This window comes from Monodon monoceros, unplaced genomic scaffold (assembly GCF_005190385.1).
Source record: "Monodon monoceros isolate NGI ecotype Baffin Bay Population unplaced genomic scaffold, NGI_Narwhal_1 Super_Scaffold_21, whole genome shotgun sequence".
Lineage (NCBI taxonomy): Eukaryota > Metazoa > Chordata > Mammalia > Artiodactyla > Monodontidae > Monodon > Monodon monoceros.
Window position 1 is genome coordinate 125266367 of NW_021703778.1, and position 20511 is coordinate 125286877.

Below are 20511 nucleotides of genomic sequence, written 5' to 3' on the forward strand. Positions count from 1 at the left end.
GAAACTGATGAGCTAGAGAAAGTCGTCTAAGTAAAACTCGCCCTGAGTCAGCACTTTGTGAGTCATGCATGACACGGGTCAGTGTGGGTGTCTCCTGAGGAAAACCCAGGGCTCTCTTGATCACCTGCAGTTCAGTGCGAAGGCTCCACAGGGCTGGGGTTGGTGTGGTGCCCCTCAGGGGCTTGTATTTATTCTAAGATGAAACTGAGAGGGTCTTCCAGTTAGGCCCACCACCCCAAAACAGCAATGGCCTCTCTGGAAGAAGCGGTAAGATCCCCAGCCTTGGTTTGCTGTCCAAGCCAACAGACTGAGGCTCTCTGAACATTCAATCCCTGGGCACTCTTCTTTCCTAACTCATGGTTCAGATTCCAACTTCGAGACATGCAATTTTCTTTAACAAAGAATCTGCTGTGCCTCTCCTTGATGCAATTGCTCTTCTGTGTCACATCGGGAACACTCAAAGGGACATCGCCCTGACACAGCACCAGTGAGGTCAGGCCGGCCAACTTTATTGTAGGGCACAGCCCTCACAGGCCCTTTCTGGCTTGGACCCTGTTGTCGTAGCTCAGCCTCCATGTCACAGGCACCTTCAGAGTGACAGGTTGGTAAGTCACAAAGGCAGGGGAGAAAGGTTTATATTCCGGCCACATCACTGCCCTGGCTTTGGGGAAGGAAGAAGTGGGTATGTGGATCTAAATGCGTTTTGAGGAGCTGCAGGTGGGTAGCAGAGGAGGGAACCTTAAGAAAGAAGATAGAGTTGGGGTTTCCTTCAACTTTGGAGAGATCTGTTAAGCTTCCCTGGGGAAATGTTTCTCTTTTCATGCTGCCCAGCTCCCCATGCTCACAGCAGAGTCCCCTGGGCCCTGGGTGCTGCTGTGTGCTGGGCACAGATTAAGGACGGTGACTCCGCTGCTCAGGGCTCAGCACTGCCGTCTTGCTGCAGGTCTTGCTGAGGTCTCGTGCCCCAGTTAGCAACTAGTTTCTTGCCTTGTTTCTAGTAACCATGAACTGGGCACTGGCCCTGTCTGAAGTTTCCCTGCCACCAAGCTTTGGCCCCAAATCTTGTAAGCTCTGTTGTCTTAGTTCTTCATTTTGAAACTCTCCCTTGGCTCTCCTACTGGAATCCCACTCTTTTAGAAATGGGATCTCCTTTTGTTCTTCAGGGACTAAAGCCTGTTCCAAGCCTGCTGGGGATATCTGCCACTTCCTGGGCTGCTCACCAGTCCCCAGCTCCCCCGAGGCTGTGTCCCCTCACTCTTGCCCAGTACTGAAGCTCCCTGATGCTGACTGCCTGACCCCAACAGAGAACCAATGGTCAGACCTCACTTCTCCCTCCACCCCAATGCCAGGCCAACATGGCACACTGCCCACCCACTACCCACTGGTAGCCACCCTGAGGCTATTTGCCACGTATGTGGCCCTCTCCGGATGGTCTACTTCTTGCTTCCTTCGGCTGGCCGCTGCCCGTCTATGTCTATCCAGCCTGCTCTCACGTGTTGTTGCCCTGCTCCAAGGGGGCAATAGATGGGGTATCAGATGTCTCCAGGAAGATCAGTCCTCCTGCCAATAGGGCCCCAGACTTGCAATCAATTGCTTCTACTGTGTGATGACCAAAGTCTGTACAGTTGTTCAGTTGCATAGTTTGCTTCAGAAGTTAAGACAAATCTTGTTTGTTTTCTGGAAAGTACAGATTCCATTTCCCAATTCAAAAATACATTTGCCTCTGCATGGTTGTTCTGGCCACTCTGTCTAAAATTTCAACCCCCATCCTTCGTATTCCCCATCCCTTTTTCCTTATTTTTTCTTAGCACTTTTTACTAACATACTGCATATTTTACTTACTTATCTTGCTTCCCGTTTATCCCTTCTGGTAGAACACAAGCCCCAGGAGGGCAGGGATTTTTATTTATTTATTATGTCTGTACCCAGAGCAATTCCTGGTCCAGAGAAATCACTCAGTGAGTATCGGTGATGTCAAGGAGGGAGTGAGTGGTGAATGAAGGGACGTGCCTGCTTCCCCCCGGCCGGGCTACTGGCCATCCAAGGCTGCGGGCGGGCGTACAACTGCCTGTCCCAGCCTGCGAGCCGGGCTTGCGGGCCTTCTGCTTCCCCCGGTGCGCAGCGCTCACCTTTAGCTTGTGCTCGTGCTCCTTGTTGACACGGGCGAGCAGCTGGGCTTTCCTCCTGTTGAGGGCGTCAATGAGGGCGTCGCACTGAGCTACCAGGCAGGCCTCGAACTCCACACTGTTCTCCTGCATGACAGAGCACAGCTCTCAGCCGCGAGGCGCCTGGGCACCTGGGGCTGCCAGAGACAGCAGAACCCCTGTCCACTTGTGGGGTGGACGTCCCTGCTGAAGGGAAGGAAGAGGAGCCCCGTGCACAGTGCACATCTGCTTTTTATAAATAACGGAATAAATTTTGTTCAACAGTGGTAGTGTTTCACGTTAAATTTAGATTCAAAGGAATAAATGTTACTTCATACATTTATTCTTATCAGAAGGAAATCATCTCCACAGTTTGACTTATATCAAGTAAAATAAAGTTTTAGTTTGTAGAGTTGAACATGAATCCTTTTGAGGGCTGGCACGCGCCCAGCTGTGCATGGTGGAAGGTGGCATTCAGAAAGGCTGGTTGCTGGGGGAATGGGGTATTGTTGAGGCATGAGGGAGAAAGAATCATCGAATCCAGGGGGACAAAGAAGAAAGCGGATGGCAATCGTCTTCGATATTAAACAATAATCCAATGACAACAGAATAATCATGGGTAAAAGCACTTGCTCCTCTCATTGAAAAAGCAAGTCATGAGTGCATGTAGGCAGTGAAGAATAACTGGTATACGTAACAGGCATCAGCCTGCTGTAAAAATCAGATGTGAACCAACCAGCTTGTGGGGAACAGTAAGCATGTTCTAAATGGATCATAGCTTTCCCATGACGTTTAAATTGAATGTTGGATCTAAAATTTTTTACGTGATTTAAATCTGCACATGCTACAGACATTTCTTTTAAGCAATTCTCTCCCTAAATTAAAGGTAACCCTTTCAATATGTTACATATGTAATTTTGATTCTCAAACCATAATCTGGAAAACAATTGTAATTTACAGCAAATGAAAGCTGAATACTCGTTACATATACAGTAATAGTATTGAAAAAATAGCAATCAACTGAGTAAACTGAGTAAAAGTTGGGGGGCTGGAAAGGAAGGAACAGCTTAGCCTATCAAATTTTAATTTATTCCCAAAGTCATCAAGAACTGTGTCTCTTAATATAAGGATCTATGGACGGGTATTAAGTCACTGTCTCAAACGCAAGGTCTTATACACGCCTGTATAAGGTGTGCATTTGTAATTGCTTCAGCAATGACTTCTACAAATGTTAGGTTTTGGTTTTCGTGGCAATTGCTTTTGAGCTCTCACAGAACTGTCCTGGAAAACATCATTGAAGAGCTCTCTATGTCCCAAGCAGGGTAATATTGGTAGGGAGGGGGCAGCTGTCTTCATACAGGCTCTGATTTAAAGCAGAAAGAAAGCTTTGCTCTGATGAAGAGGTGAGGTGCAGAGGCAAGCCTGGGGCTGCACACTTTATGCCAGCAAAAGCAAAGAAAGGACCAACTGATAAACTCTACTGCTTTGGAAAACAGGAGGAAGTGTACAACTGTTAGGTTGTTAGGGAATCAAAAGTTTTAACATGGGCCTGCACGCCAACTAAAGGCAAAGAAATCAGTGTGAGATGCTCTGGAAGCCAGGCTTACATTTAAAAAGCCATTTCTGCCTTGACACAGGTTAAATATTAACTCAGAACGCCAATCTATTGGAGGCCAGAGCTAAGGTTATTTCTGTGAGGCAAACCTCAAAACATAAGAACAGTAAACAGTGAAGAAGGTCATTATTCTAGCATCTCATGCAATTTCTGGCTTCTCCCCTTCAGCTATAGTAGAGAGCTCACAAGCTCTCAAATGTCAGCTGATCCGTTGGTCACTGTGCAAATTCTAGTTGCCAGGGGATCACGGTTGAAAAACATTTAAGTATCTAAGTAGAGGAGAAGCATTATTATGGGATAGGAAGGAAGGAAAGAAGGACGAAAAAAAGAAAATGTGACCTGTTTGATACCGTTAGATAAGATATAATGATTGCAAGGTGCTTTGGGAACCTATAGAATTAAAAAAACTTAACAATAATGATTGCATTCACAAAGAAATAGGTATCTTTCTTTGCACAGCAGCAGAGAATTAGGAGCTCAGTGTGGAAGATGGGAACCAGTTGGAAAACGGGGTTGTGTCTTTGGCCTGTTGGGGAAACGTAACCACCTTGAGAAGGGGTATATTTGAAGTTGGCCTGTATGTGTGTTCGTATGTATTAGAAGAGAAAGATCAGGAAAAAAATACATAGGAAATTTCCCACAAAACAGAAAATAAAAGAGACAGACAACCCCTCCCCGCCCGCCCCACAGTTACATCTTAACCCGCGGGGCGTGCTTTCCGCCTCCAGTGCTGCCAATACCTGGATCTGCTGGACCATGTTGCGCAGCTGCACCAGGAACTCCTTGGCTTCCTTGGCCCTGTCCGACAGCCCGTTCAGTGCCTGGGAAAGCTGGCTCTGCAGAGATGAAGAAGGAAACCATGGAGCTCTCATCATAGGAGGCATCCACAAGGCCGCACAGGGTGGTTTTCATCCAAGACCCAGGAGCCCTCGCCCTCCTCAGATTCCTCTTGTCTGAGCTGGGCCACTGAGCCAACATCTGTACTTGAGGATGCAGGTAATAACGGCATCCCGACTCCTTCCAGAGGCGCCTGAGGACTGTCTCCTCTGAGAAGGTGAAAACTTCTGGCCATCGCAGTCAAAGGCCCTTCCCAGCTGATATCTGCCTGGAAGTTCCTCATCTCATTAATTACTTAATTAATTCAGCAATAATTTATTTAATTAAAAAAAAACAGTGAGTCAGATGATCTGATACTTATCAATATTATTTAGCTCCATGTGTTACTGATCTGGGATTAGGGCAGAAAGAATGAAGACAGTTAAGAACAGGATGAGGGAAGAAAGGGTGAGAGCCCGTGCCATGCTCTGGGGTCACTTAAATGTAACGACAGATACAGAGGGCAGGATGATGTTCTTCCTCATCGGCGTCTTCGTCCTTCTCTCAAGTACAGCCCTGTTGCCCCAGCTCCTCTCCACACTAGCCTCCTAAAGCAAGGTGCGCTCTCTTCTGACTGTCGACCCCACCCCGTCCACATGCGGATGCAGTTCTGCTGGGGGGGCCAGGTGTCCAGGTAAGTACTTGCTGCTGGGGGGTGGCACTTGTTCTCTGGGAGGATGCACTGAATTCATTACCGGTTTCCTGAGCCTAAATAATAGTGGTTCTGAAACATCCTCCACACGGGCTCCCAATCTCTGTTGCTGATTGACGAGACCTAAGTGGAAGTTGGATGGGGGCTGGAGGGGTCTGAGAAAGATTCTGCTTTTCTGCTAACATGGGACCATTGTGGCTGGTGCAACCTTTTCCCTTTCGCTGCTGACTTTATGGCAGATGCCTTGTGACTCTCAAGAAGAGAAGGCCAACGTGGTAAGGGAGGGCGGGGAAAGGAGAAAGTTGCCTGGGTTCCAATGGCATCTTTGAGCATCTGAACCAACACTTGAAGTCTCCTACCACCAAACTTCTTGTTATTGTTGGGGGAAAATTACCTCCGAGTTTAATCCCTGTACTGGAGTTTACCGTTACTTGCAGCCATTACCACTGTACTTGGTACAAAATTCCTGCTCCTGGCAGACTGGGCAAGTCCTTCCATCCCTCCTATAAATTACAGAGACACGCTGCCTTTCCCCACAACACTTTCTTTGAACACTGAAGCCCTTTCTCCTCCTTGCCAACACAGTGCCTCATCCACTCTGTCCTTTCAGCTAAAGGGCAGAATCTTAAAATTATATCTCTTGGTCCTATGGATGTTTTTCACTTATATTTGCATTATTACATACGCAGTCAGGCACTGAATCTCTTTAAAAGTGTGCATGCCACAGGCCTGGTGCAAGCACTGTGGGGAGGCAGTAAGAGCACAGACTTTGGAAGGGTTCAGATTCTGATTCTCAAGGGTTCAGACCTTGAGAAAGTGACCTCTGCCTGAGTTACTCCAATGGAAAAAGTGGGAATAATAATATTTTGTAGTTGGGTTACTGTGAAGGCTTAAGGCATTCATCAGCCTGAAGGCTCCTGCTAATAAAGGATAGTGGTTAGGGGAACTATTCCAAATTCTCAAATGCTGTCAGTTACCAGCTGTTCATATCTTACACATAGTTTGACCTCATCCATAAATGAGAAGAACGCTACGATTCTTGGGTGCTGTGGGCACGGCATGAGATACTGTATCTAAAGTCCAGAACCCTGCTGGCACATGGTGCATGCTAATAAATGTCGGCTGTTATTAACTCTTACTCACCTCTTCCTTCCTGCCCACAAACACCTGTGAACTGACTGGGGTGGGATTCACAGGGCAGGATCCTGGCACAGGATCTTTTGGAGGATACCCTTCATCACTTGGGAGTGATGAGGTATTCAAACTCTGGGAGGCTAAACCGATGCAGCCCAGGAAGAAAAAGTAGAAAGCGAGCCTACAGTTAAGTTGCTGAAAGGGCTACTCAATGATTTATTACTGGGTCCCAGCTGCACTATAACTTGGGTTAAAAGTTGTCTCAAGAACTTTTTCAGGAGCCCAGGGGATGAAAAAGGTAAAGAGAGTCTTATTTGGAAGAGTGAGCAATAGAATGAGAATCATATTCTAAAGGAAAAAGTTTGTCCTTGTGACTTTAGAACTCATATTCTCTCTTCTTCTAAATGAGTCAGAGTTGGCTGGGCTACCACAGTTTTCTTCCCCCTTTTATTGTAACCCATGCCTCAGTAACCACATTTGGAGGTTTGAGTAGAGAAGTCAAATTCATTCAGCTGCACAGAACTGGAGCTACCTGATTTCTTACAGTCCAGCCTTGCAACTAAATGTGTGTGTATATAATGTAAGTCAGATCTGACACCCAATAAGAATTGTTGACCAGGTGCTGCTATGTACTTAGAAGAAAATTATACTATAGTAGAAAAAGAGTGCTGGCCTCAACCATTCCCTGGATTTTATACAGTAAAGCAGTACATAAACTGCAAAACTCAATTTATTTGCGGATTTCCTCCCTTTGTGTCTATGTTCAGGCCTTCTACCTGGCTAATGATTGTTCTGGTATTTGATAAACAACTGCATTATAAGATAAAGATCTAGAAACCTTTCTCTTAAGATTTGCCACCTTGTGGAAACAGAGCAGGAGACAATGAAAAATCCTGGAATCTATCTATCACTAGACAATGCTCTTCTTGTAAGGATTTATATGTGCGTTGCTTTCATAGGACAGTCTTTTGATTACATTTATAAGCCACATCTGATGTAGAAGAACATTATTTTTTATTGATTTTGTTTCCAGAAGCATTTAAATTCCTGCTCTATGCTAACAGAGATGTTCTGTATTCAGGACCACAGAACAGCCCTGTAAATTTACACCAGAACACTGAAGATGAAAATATGTAGTATGTGTTTTCATTTTGGCATCTTTGGCTGTACCTGTAGCCATCAGAAGCTGTTTATAATGCCTAAGCAATGACATCCTGATTTCTTGGATATTTGTTTTCCAATTTACTTTTGAAAAGATGTCATGATCAGAAAGTGAATGGGAGTGGGAAAATGATGTAGCCAAAGAAGCACTGACAAATTTCCAGTCCAGAGCTCAGAGAATGCTCGGAATAACCAAGATCACCCAGAAAGATGGCAAGTTGTTTGGAGCTTGAAGGAGAGAAACAAAGAACTCCACCTCCTCCCTTCCTTCTCCCGGGCTTTTTCCCCTCCAGCTTCTACCCTGGCTGGCTCCCCTAGCCTTGCAAAGGAGTGTATGTTATAAGAGGTCAGAGCTCAGTCTGGGAGCCCCTGTGGAGGATGTTTCAGAACTACTATTATTTAGGTTCAGGAAACTGGTAACAGATTCAGTGCATCCTCCCAGATACCAAGCTTTCCCAGACAGAAAGTCACGTCTTCTTTCCTTTCCCTGCCGTGAACATTATTCTTCTGTCATTTCCCCCCCTCAATTTACTACAAATACTGGATGGAGACAAATTGGAACAAATGAAAGGAAGCTTCCTTGCTGTCTGGGATCTGAAGTTATAAGCACGAGATGGGTCAAAAAGGGTCAACCAAGATTTGGTACAAAATAGGTGAGGTGGCAAATGTGTAAAGGCACCTTGATGGCCCCAAAACGACCTTGCTGCCACCCTGGGCAGCTCTGACATAGTGCACCCCGCTTGAGACTGTGGCCCACGCCACCTCTTTGCCAGATACCAAGGTCACCACAAAACACAGGAGAAAAGTGAGGATCGATGCAATGCGATTCAGAAGGACCTGCCCCCCGCCGCCCCCCCCCCACCGGGAGAATAACAATTTTTATTGAAGAAATACTGATTTTTGATTCTCACTACATTACTGACATTATATAATTAAAAAGTAAAAACAAGAAATTCAAATGGTGTCAACATATTGGTCATTTCTTATGAGCCACGAACTCTGATGGGTGCTTTTATCAGGTGTCCTATTTAACCCCAATCACCTCCCTGCCATTTTGCAGAGGTTCAAAGGTGTGGATACTCCTGAGTTAAGGCTTTACCACTCACCGGTTCAAGGAAGAGCCAGAACACAAACCCTAGTCTGATTCCAAAGCTGTGCTCTTTGCTCCAGCCTCCTGAGAAGAGAGTTCTTTCCCCACCCACAGAGGAAGAAACAAAAACAACCCATGGTGAGAGTATGTAAAACGAAAGAATGTGAGTTGAGGAGGGGATTATGATTATTAGGGAATTTGATTATTCTTAACAGTCAGCTTACATGTAAACCACAGCAAGACTAGTTACCCTATGAAATGGTCAACTTTTTTCCTTCATAAAGCATTTTTAGTGACTTTAAAAATGACCCCTGTCAAAGAGAGGGGTCTCATGGGAGAGGGCCAGAAGCTTTAGTTTGGGGTCCAATGCTGGCTTTATCACCTACTGACCTGAGATCTCGGGCAGGGACTGGGCTGAGTGTGGAATGAGATCAAGGAAGAGAAAAGTGAGTAGAACCTGGGGAACCTCCAAGCTGAGCTACCCAAGGGGCCTGATTCTCCTTCCACTTAGAACTTCAGTTCCTGCCTGTACCTTTCCTCCCCCCACGAAGGGCTCTTTCCTCTGGTCTGTTGGTGGGAGATCCTGGATCTACCCCAGCCCCAGCTCACGGTAGTTAGATGGGTGGGAGGCCTCAGAGGCTGGCCTGCTTGGAGCTGCCACCCTGTCTCTTACTTAACAGCAGGGCTGGGGCAGCGAACAGGCTGCAATCTACAAACTGAGTAGCTGGGCCTGGGAACTGAAACACACAGTCCAGGGGCAAGTGTGTGTGTGTGAGTGTATGTGAGTGTGAGAACATGTGTGTGTGAGGCTGTGTATGTGAGTGTGTATGCATATGTGTGTGCGAAAGCCTACGTGTGATTGTATGTAAATGTGAGTGTATATGTGAGTGTGAATGTGAGTATAGAGTGTGTGAGAGTTTGTGACTGTGTGTGTATGAGCTACCTCATCAGTGGTGTATGGGGAGGCTCTTAGCTTTGGATGAGGCTTGTATCACAGTGGTCTTAAGGGTAGGGCACTGGTCCACTAAACTGCTGCTTATTGCTAATTGGTTGTGACAAAGAGTCTCTCCTTGACCAAACTCTATCTAGCCAGGCTCCTCTGAGCCGTCTTGTTTACTTTATAGGACTCAATTTTGGCCTACAAAGACTTGAGCAAACACTAACATACTTTCTAATAGCTCAAGACTGCATCCCTAGGATGACCCTAGTCTCCCTTAAAGTGTCTGTCTGTCTATGTTTTCCTCTATGAATTTTATAGTATCTGGCCTTACATTTAGGTCTTTAATCCATTTTGAGTTTATTTTTGTATATGGTGTTAGATAATGTTCTAATTTCATCCTTTTACATGTATCTGTCTAGTTGTCCCAGCACCATGTATTGAAGAGACTGTCTTTTCTCCATTGTATACTCTTGCCTCCTTTGCAGGTGGACGTGGGTTTCAATCCTAGCCTTTTACTAGCTGTGTGGCCCTGGACATATCACCTAACCACAGTGCATCCTCTGGTGCTCTGCCCAGGTTCCCTTTCCAGGCTGCTGCACCCTTCCTCCAGCTGGGACTATCTGCTGTTGATAAATTACGCTAGGAACTGCTCTTGGCCGTAGCAAACTGGGTTGCTCAAGGCTATGCCTCCTTTCAGGGATGTCCCATGGATAGGGACCAGTTGGGGCCCCCTTACCTTGTTTTGAGAATAATGCTGAAGGGTCATCCCAGCTCCAGAACTCCCTGCAGGACTGGCTGAGGCTCCTGCAGGTTAGCTCCTCCCTCTGCTCGATCCTGGCCTTCTCCCTTCCTTGGAGGTGGATCTATGGAGACCACTGAGCAACTAACCATCCCTATTCAACTCTCTGAATCTGTGTCCAGGGGACCCTATCTAAAAAAACAATTTTCCAGGCTTCAGTTTCCTCATCTGCAACACGTGGATAATCACAGTGCCTGTATCATAGTACTGTGGTGAGGATCATGTACTATAGAAGGTTCTATACAACACATGGCATATTATAAGCATTTAATAAATAGTATTGTTTTTACAATGAGAATTATGTTAAAATACACATACATAAATCATTAAAACACTTTGTCATACCACATGTCCCAATGTGGGGTTTGGCCAATTACAGTTATCTAGACAGTTGGGTATATTGTAGTATTTACAATTGTTTGTTCCCTCCCCATCCTTGCCACAGGACTTGGAGGACCTCCTGTAGATGGAGCATGTGTTCCTGCCCCATTGTCACCCTTGGACATGTGGTTTGCTTTAGCTTAAAGAGGCCTTGTGATTTTCTACCAGCTTTTTTGCTCTTTGTCACACAGATCCAGGGGTGTATTGATAAACTGGCCCTCAAAAAACAAAACCAAGAAACAAACAAATTTTGATTTGCAGTGTTTGCCAATTCCCATGGTGTAAATACATAGTTAATTTTAGGCCACCAACATGGCATCACTGAACAGAGTTGGGGAGAGATGTGCACCATCAACTCTTTTGAGCTGTGGGCTGGTATAAGTCAGGTCAGCATGCCACAGGGCATATCCCACATGGTGGCTGTGGCCCTTAGAAAGAAGACATGTATAATGGAACTTCAGACTACTTCCTATGATATAATATGAGCAAGAAATAAACGTTTGGTTTATAAGCCACTGAGATTTTGGGGGTTGTTTGTTACTGCAGCAAAACTGACTAATACAGATAGCAATTATAACTTTCCCTTCATGATTTATTAATTTAATCAACCTTCCATTTTTACCATGGACCAGGCACAGTGATTCATGCCAGGAAAACAATAATAAAGACAGTAGACATAATCTCTTGCCTCAAGGAACCATCATTGCATTGAAACTTCCACCATTCTGAGCTTAATAATGTCCCCTTTAAAAGTTCTCTCCCATAGGCTCTCTAATAAAGCAGAAGAAAGCTGGAATATTCTAACAACTAACAACAGAAATGTAGCTACTCCACTTCTCAGGGAAAATGAGAAGTATCTGCTTTCCTAGTAAGACATAGCCAGTTCTGGCCAGAGTTTGATTCCAGAGGTTCTCTGCACAGCCTTTATCCACCAAACTTCAGATCTTTCTCTGTCTTAGACAGAAAACACTCAAAATGGAGATGCAAATCAACACTGAAGGTTTTTTCAGCAATGAAATAGAGGAGCCACTTTTTACCTCACCGCAAAGCAAAATAACAGCTGCCTCACCCCAATGTTCATAGTTTCTTGGTGGAAATTGATTTTCAATGTCTCTATGGCTTTTGCTTAGAGTGCTGCAAGCTGTGAAAGAATTCATGCAGAAACTGTCGTGATTGAAGGCTTGAAACTTTAATAAAGTAGCAGGCACACAGGCTGTAAGGTCAACACCACCCTTCCCAAGGCAGAGCTCGCCTTTCTGTGGATATTCTAAGCCACGACATGTGTGTTGTTAGGCAGTTACTAAGTGTTTACAGCCGAGAATCAGAAATATGCCTACCTTGGGCTAAGCCTTCGTGCAAATATTGGATTTTACATCCTGGAGATGGAGTACAGGATAGATCTCCTTTGTGTGTGTGTTGCCTTTTCTCCTAGGAGAATTCTAGGGCCCCAACCAGCAGGCTCTGAGTGATTTTCCAGAAAGCTATTTTCTCTGTGGATCCCCCTGGCTGCCTTCACGTCCACACTGGTCCATCATGTTCTTCCAGGTGGTATTACAGCATTCTGCTTTGTCTGCTACTACCAGGGAATTGTTTTAAGACAAGCAAAACAGATTTAAGATCTATAAATTTTCAGTTCTTAATAGTATTTAAATACCTCAGACAGAAACTCTCAGTTCTAAAATAAGCACTTTTCACTAAATAGTTTAAAACATGATCTCAGAAATATACATGAAAAGGTAAAAAAGCACTGAACTATTTTTCATATAGAAATGCTTTGTGCTTTTTCAGAGACTCAAGTTTTAAGTGCTCAAAACAGGAATGACTTCTTACTCACCCCTTCAAATTTCCAGTGAGGAGAATTGGCAAGAGCAAGACTTTTTATTTGTTTTAAGAAAAGTCTTTTCCCACCTTATTTCAAAGGCAGAATATGCTCATTTCAGAAAAATCAGAGAACAAAGAGACTTAGAAGGAAAAAAGAAAACCCTCAATCTCACCAGAGACATACTACTAATAGCCTTGATAATGAACCCTTGATGTTTATCTTTTGAAATTTTGTATATACTTATAGTCAATTACATATGTATATCAACAAAATTGGGATCATGTCATATACTTATTGATGTCTTGAAATCTGACCTTTTCGTTTAATATGCTATAAATATTTTTCCATCTGACTAAGTACACTGACTACCTATCTGACTATATAATAGCTATATAACACTTTGATAACATTTACTACATGGCAGACACTTCTCACAAAGCTTTACACATATTAACTCATCTTTTTTCACAAAATAACCCAGCAAAGGTGGTTATTATTGTTATTCATATTTTTTACAGGTGAGAGATTGAAGGCAAGGGAGGTTAAGTGGTCCAAAGTCATACAGTTGTTAAGAAGCAGAGCAGAGAATCAAACCTAGGAAGTCTGCGGCTAGAATCTGTACTATTCACCGGTAAACTGTAGGGTAACCCACTGTGCAGGTGTATCATAATTTAGTTAAATAATCTCCTATTTTAGGATATTTAGTTTGTTTCCATCTTGTTGCAAAGAGCCAAAATGAAATTCATGTAGGAAGTATTTGGACACATTCTTGATTATTTCCAAAAGTGAAATTGCTTGATCAGCAAACTTTCATAGTTAGAAGGTTTTAAAAATCATGTTATCAAAATGTCCCTCTAAGTAATCATCTAATTTACACTCCTGTTGAAGGTAATATATAGGCAAGTATTATTGTCTGTATATCTCACTCTAAATATTATAATTTGTATCTATCTTTGTAATCTGATAGGCGAAGAATGGAACCTCATTTTTAAAATTCGCATTTTAAAATTACCAGCGTGGGTGGGTGGGTTTTTTTCAAAAGCTTCTTATTGATCTTTTCCTAGTTAAGGTATAAGTTCTCACTGGTATTATTTGTGAAGCCCTTAGAAGAGGTCCTCGTCCATGGGGTGCTACCTAAGTGTTTAATTACAGAAGCTAGTTTCTTCCCACTGCTGATGACTAGACAAGGCTGGCCTCACCACACGTGTTTGCTTACCTTAGGGGCCCAAAACTGGAAAGAGATCTGGAAAATTCAGGTTGCCTGTTGGAGAGGAAGTGAAGTCGTAGGTTGCTAGTTTTAGTAGATTATGGTCAGAATGTCTGGTTCACAAAATCTCTACTCTTTTGAATTTATAATCATTATTTTGTGGACAGATACAACTACATGATAGCTTCTGGTAAACATGTAACAGGCATAAGAGATGAATATCCTCTCTTCTTACAGGACAGGATATGTATAATATAAAGACGATATGCATAATATAAACCTTTGTAACATATTTATAAACATACTTGAACTTATTAATTGGGTTATTAAGATACTTTATATTTTTGTTCATTATCTGTCTACTTGACATAATTTTCTAAAACAAATAGATATCAAATTTCCCACAAGGATCATGTTCTCCTTTATTTTTAGGAGTTTTTGCTTTCTGTATCTGTGGCTTTCTTCTTTGTTATATCTTCTTTATACCTTTTAACACTAGATCTTATCCTTCTATGTTTCACTTAGTTCTTTTGGCCTTGAATTCAATTTCATATGATACTACTATATATATATACCCTCCTGTCTCTCTTGTAAAATCTTGCTCATCTTTCATTTTAAAACTACATTTGTTTTTAACTCAATCTGACTTTTTTTTATTACCATAGGGAAATTTGGGCTATTTACACTTATTGTATTAATTGATATAGTTGACTGTATTCCATCAATATTGTTTATATTTCTCTTTGTTATAATCCATTTTTCCTTTTTAAAAAATGTGTGGCTTTATCAGATTTCTTTTAATATCTTAATCGCACTCACCAATTAATTTGGATGTTTTGCTATGTTTTTCCATTTGCAAGCTGCTACTTTCCCATCTTCATCACATGTAAACCTACATTTGTCCATTACTGAGTCAAAATTAACTAATAACTTTGACTCTCCTTTCCCACTACAGTACCCCAAATGCTTCACTTAATGTATCTCTCAGAAGTTAAAAAATACCGTTCTAAATAATCCTTGGATCAAACTGGAAACTGAAACTGAATTTATAATTTATCTAGATATTAATGAGGAGAAATAATTTGTGAAAATATATTACAGTCAAAAATATGATTATTTGGGTGAGGTAGGAAACCCACACACTCTTTATAACATTGTTCCTACTAGAAATATTGTTCTTAGATGGAACTTGGAAAACCAGCAATATTTTTTTCCCTTCTCCCTATCCTGTACCTCCTAGACCCAGAATGGAATCCTTCCAACTCTAATATGCTTTCAAAGGTAAATCACAATGGTGGCCAGATCATAAAAGAAAGAAGAGGCTTTTTTGCACTTAAGTGCTTACATCAGTATGGCTCTGGCAGACTCTTCTTATGTTCTGAACATTCAATAATTTCAGTGTCTTTTTTTCCAGTATTAAGTTATGAGTTGCATGGCAAGATACAGTGGTCTCTAACTCTTTTAAAAATATTTTTCATAACATCAAAGAATAGCTCACAGCTAAGCAATCCTGTAACTGAGATTAAAGTCACAAGTTTCCTTTAAACTTTACTGGGAAACAAATACAAGAGGTGTCATACCATCTATTCTTCAGCTTTTGTGACACCTTGGGAGGAATAAAAGCCACACTTGTGGCATCTACACCATTAAGCAGCATTAATGAATGTTCACTCCTGAATGTTCACTCCAAGGGAGCACCTGTGCCTTAGTAGTGTCACTGAGAGCAGGGCTCAGCCACCAGAATCAGGGTGACCAGGTTCAATCCCTGGGTGTCGATTCTATTTCTTGATGTAGTATGCAGAATAATGCCCCTTCCCCAAATGTTCATGCCCTAATCCTCGGAACCTGTGTCATCTTACCCCACATGGCAAAAAAACCTCTGTAGATGTGATTAAGGTTATGGACCTTGGTTTGGGGAGATCATCCTGGATTATCTTGATGAGCCCATTCTAATCACATCAGTCCTTAAAAGTAGAGGACCTTCTGGGCTACAGTCAATGAGAGAGAGATGTGACAAGAGAAGAAGGATCAGGGAGAAGCCACATTGCAGGCTCTGAAGCTGGCCATGAGCCAACAGACACAGGTGGCCTCTAGAAAATGAAAAAGGCAAGGAAACTGATTCTCCCCAGAGTATCCAGAAGGGACTCAGCCCTGTGTGTTGGACTTTTAACCTACAGAACTATAAGATTAAAAAATCTGCATTGTTTTAAGTCATGAAGGGTTGTGGTAATAGAAACCTAACACACCTGAGAAGGCAGTCAGTTAGAAGCTGGATGCCCACTCCCTTGGGCAATGGCCAGATTGCTTCATCTTATATATTGTAAATGTATTTAGAATATGAATCCTCTGTTCTCCCTTTGACATTGGACTAGCTTCCAAAGAAAAGTAGAATGACCACAAAGAATTTGGCCCAGTGAAATCTGTGGACACATTTCAAGGTTAAGGAACCATAATTGGCTATTCAGCCCTTTACATACACATGTGAAGTATCTGAGGCACCTGACCTCCTCATAAACTAGAAATTCTGGGAGGTTGAGCTGTCTCAATAGCCCTGTGGCTAATCACCAAGGGCGAAGCTTCCCCATGAGGCTGGAGTCAGCTATTGAATTTCAGCTCTTTTAAAACAGGGACCGGAAACAGATTTTTGGTCTCTTCAGAGCAAGTGGCTATTTGTTCAAGCCTAAACTGACGTGTGTTTTGGATACCAGTGTTCCTTTCCACTTGAACCTGTTATGACCATCAGTTTATATATACCCTGAAATCTCAGCTCACTTGAAATTTTACTTATCTTGGAAAAACTACATTTTTCAAAGTCATGGGGTCATTGGGAGGCTGGGAAGTGTTAATCACAATATCTGAATTTTTATTCTGACCTCAGGACCCTCCTATAACATTGAGGCAGCACAGCTTCTTTAAAAAGCTTCTTTAGAAAAAAGGGCACACACAGAGAGACCACTACACACCCACTAGACTGACAACACTGAGTGCTGGTGCGGATGGAGAGCCTCACAGAGGCTAATGAGAGTTAAAATGGCAAAACCACTTGAGAAAACTGACCCTTTCTAGGCAAGTTAAATATACAGCTACCCTACATGACAGCATATGTCCACAAAAGACTTAGATAAAATGTTCATAGCAGCTTTATTTATAATAGCCCCAAGCTGGAAACTGCCCAGATGTCTATCAATAGTAACATGGATAAATAAATTCTGTATATTCATACAATAGAATACTGCTTAGCAATGAACACATTCAAGATAATGATATATGCGAAGCATAAATGAGTTTTAAAACATTATGTTGATAAAAAGAAGTGAGACACAAAAATATATCTATTGTATTTATGTAAAGTTTAAGAAAAGGCAGAACTAATCCATGATAATGGAAGTCAGGAAAATGGTGAAAGTGTTACGTGTAGGGATATGTTCTACATCTTGATCTGGGTGGTGGAAACATATATATAAGTGTAAAAGTTTGTATATATATAAAAATTCATCGAGCTGTAAATTTAAGTTTTGTATATTTTACTGGAGATACTTTACGCTTTTTATTTTAAAATGAACATTTTTTTTCCCAAGGATAAATACTCCTTGTATATAATTAATCTTTGTTTACTAAGACCCCATGCTGTGGGGTTAGTATTTTTTCAGATGACTTTGTTTGTCTTTCAACTGAATCTCTGAATTTAAACAGATACCCACAAAACCCTCAAGGATCTTATAGTTGACTACTAGAAATATTTCACTCAATTTTCTGTAATACTTGATATTGGGAGCTATTGCTGCCTTGGATGAAGACCGTCATCTCTCAACCCTTCCTCTGACCGTGTTGTCACTTCACTTCTGTTGCAGATACCCAGCAGCACCTGAAATCTGGCCACATGGCATCCGCTAACTCTGATCTGTGTGCCCTCTCACAATGACATCATTGTAATTTAAAAGATGTGTCTGTTTTGATAAATAACAAGGTCCTACTGCATAGCACAGGGAACTAGATTCAGTATCCTCTGATAAATCATAATGGAAAAGAATATACAAAGGAATGCATATATAGGTATAACGATCACTTTGTTGTACAGCTGAAATTAACACAACATTGTAAATCAATTATACTTCAATAAAAAATAGAATAAAGGATGTGTCTGGTTGAAGGTCCTTTAGGAGGAAATGTATGCCTAATCTGAAAAGTGGTAATTTCTCAGAGGGAGGAGGAATGATTGGGCCCAGGGAGTACGAAATGGGATGGCTCACACCACCTCTACTAGTACCTCCACCTACTCTTAGAAATGTCCCGTCCTTTAGGAAGGCACGAATACCATAAGGCTTGAAATACACATGTCCTTTCTGGTCAACTCATGATGCCATAAGTTTGTAGGAAGAAGAACTTGTGTGCAGACGTGCTTGGTTTGACTGTGAGTTTGAGATGCATGCGATCCTTTCATATTCATGATAAATCCACATATTACTTCTCTGACAGTCCTAACATTTAACTTATAAAGCCTAAATATAAGGACACTGAATTATCCTTAACATAACTCTCTCTCTCACTACCATGGCTTCAATTATTCTGAGAACAAATTAAAACACAATCTTATTATTCTAATACATGATCCTATTCATTGACAAAAGAGAAACTCTTTGGGTTATCTTAAATAGCTTCTAAAACATACTTCAATTTTTCTTCCCCCCAGCATTGAAAGGTTTGTTAGGATCCAGTATTTACAGGTCAATTTTCCATCCAAAGTAAGATTAGTAGCGATCATCAATATTGTTCAGAAAAATGGATTTAAGCTATGTCTGATTTCTTTTTACCCTTTCCCTCTGCGTCTTTGTCAATCCATCTCCAGGCAAGTGAATTGCAGCTCCTGCCTAGTGAAATGGGAATGGTTTCCATGACAACAGCTTTTCGCTCTGCTAGTTAGAATCTAAGATTTGATTCCCGCAGAAATAAACTCACCATGGGAATTGGTTGATTTTGTAAACAACTAAATAACTGTGCAATCATTTCCAAAGAAAAGCCTGTTAAAAGCTTGCATGAGGAAGGGTGGGTTATGTGAGGTGACATCACGCAGACAGAGCAATGTGCAGGGAAAGGCCTGTTTGGAGCTTGCAGCTCGCTGCGTTCTGCACCCGCCAAGTGTGGGCTGCACAGCCTAGCCCTCCTGTGAATTTCAATGATGTTTTCATCCGAGGTAGAGGGAATAGATTTTAGAGCACCTCACAGCAAATGACAAGTGTTCACCCCCAAATGTCTTTCCTCTTATTTCCAGAAACTATTAGTTCTTCAAAAGACGAGATTCCCGGAGCTGTTCTTAAGTATGATATGAATTTAATTGCTTATTATCTCTGTTAAAATAAGGTGCTGCTATTGTCCAAGAATACTCTTTTCTCTTTACCATCATTTCCCCTTCTTAGTAATCTTATTTTATCAATCAAAAATACTTTAAAATATATTATTTATTCTATATGTTAAGATATGTAGGAACATTTTCAGGTTTTTATTTTTCATTTCAAAACCTAACATGACGTTCAGAGTTTCAAATAATGTTTTATAAACATATTTTCCTAATGACATTTATACAACTCATAATGGTTAATTCTTATTTGTAAGAAAAAAATTGCCATCGATCTAGCAGTATATAATTAACAAAGCGAATTCCATTAATTGCATTCCTGAATCCATTAAGCCACATTTCCTTCTGAACCCTGGGACTCACTGCTGGAGCAGGAAGTTCTGTTGGAGTGAGGTGGTGCCCTCTGCAGAGAACGGAGAAGGGAATGAGTATGCAGCTTTGAATGAGGATGCTGGTTATTCAAGACTGTGATGAGGACCCTCTGCAACGTGTGAACTTGATAGCTAAATCAACCCCCCCCTCCCCAGCCTAAGCTGCATTATGCTAAGGGGGTTTTAAATGTCATTGCAAGTATTACACAGCAATTCCTCAGTATCCCACCTGTCATTCTCCCCACCCAGCAGAAGATAATTATGGCCAAATCTGGTAAAGTCTGCCTCTCTGCGTTGTGCACCTTCCTTGTCCCCTCAGCCTGTCCCCTGATGTCAATTCTTCTCCTTCCTCTCATAGCTTAGGGAGGATCGGATACCAGTCACTTAAGAATGATCGAACGATCGACCAAATACGCCATTATCCTGTCATTGAAATTCATTCACATTAAAATTTTATCTAAACCAAAGAGTTCCCTTTTAAATCTTTTATTTCTAGTTGTCAAATGAAAGACTTTGTAGTTAAGGGAATTTTTGGTAATGTTGAGAAAACTGGGAAGAATTTTGATGAGGAAAGGGGACCTTGAAGTTACATTAGTTTTACAAATGTGCTGGCCACAAAGGCAAACCTGAAATGATCTTTTTAGGATAAAGTTTCTCTCCTCCCATCCCTCCCATTGGGCATCTTCCTCCTTAGGGTAAGAGCAGCCCTCTGAGGCCTTTGGGGGCCTGGTCCAATTGGCAGGTGTGGGTGGAGGAACTGGTGTCCCTTCATCGTGAGCCTTTCCCAGGAGCTGAGCCAAGCCTGTTCTGCTACAGACCTGCCTGCTTCTTCTAGACCTGGCCTCAACCTTCTCTGGGTGAACACAGGGCTGGCCTCCTCTTCTGCCACTTCTAATTACATATATATCACACATATATATTCCCAGCATAAAATATTAAGCTCATGGTTAATAATGTTAACAGCTT

The 20511-nt window shown here is 42.1% G+C and overlaps 1 protein-coding gene across 3 annotated transcripts in view; it reads right to left on the minus strand.

The window, feature by feature from the left end:
* The window catches only part of TRIM9 (tripartite motif containing 9), a 111182-nt gene that overhangs the window by 44054 nt on the left and 46617 nt on the right, over positions 1-20511 (minus strand). For all 3 annotated transcript variants that reach the window (XM_029238472.1, XM_029238471.1, XM_029238470.1), the window contains exons 2-3: positions 4500-4595; positions 2130-2252 (exon numbers count right to left, since the gene is read on the minus strand). In XM_029238472.1, the coding sequence (XP_029094305.1) occupies positions 2130-2252; positions 4500-4595 (219 nt within the window). The remainder of the gene's footprint in view (positions 1-2129; positions 2253-4499; positions 4596-20511) is intronic.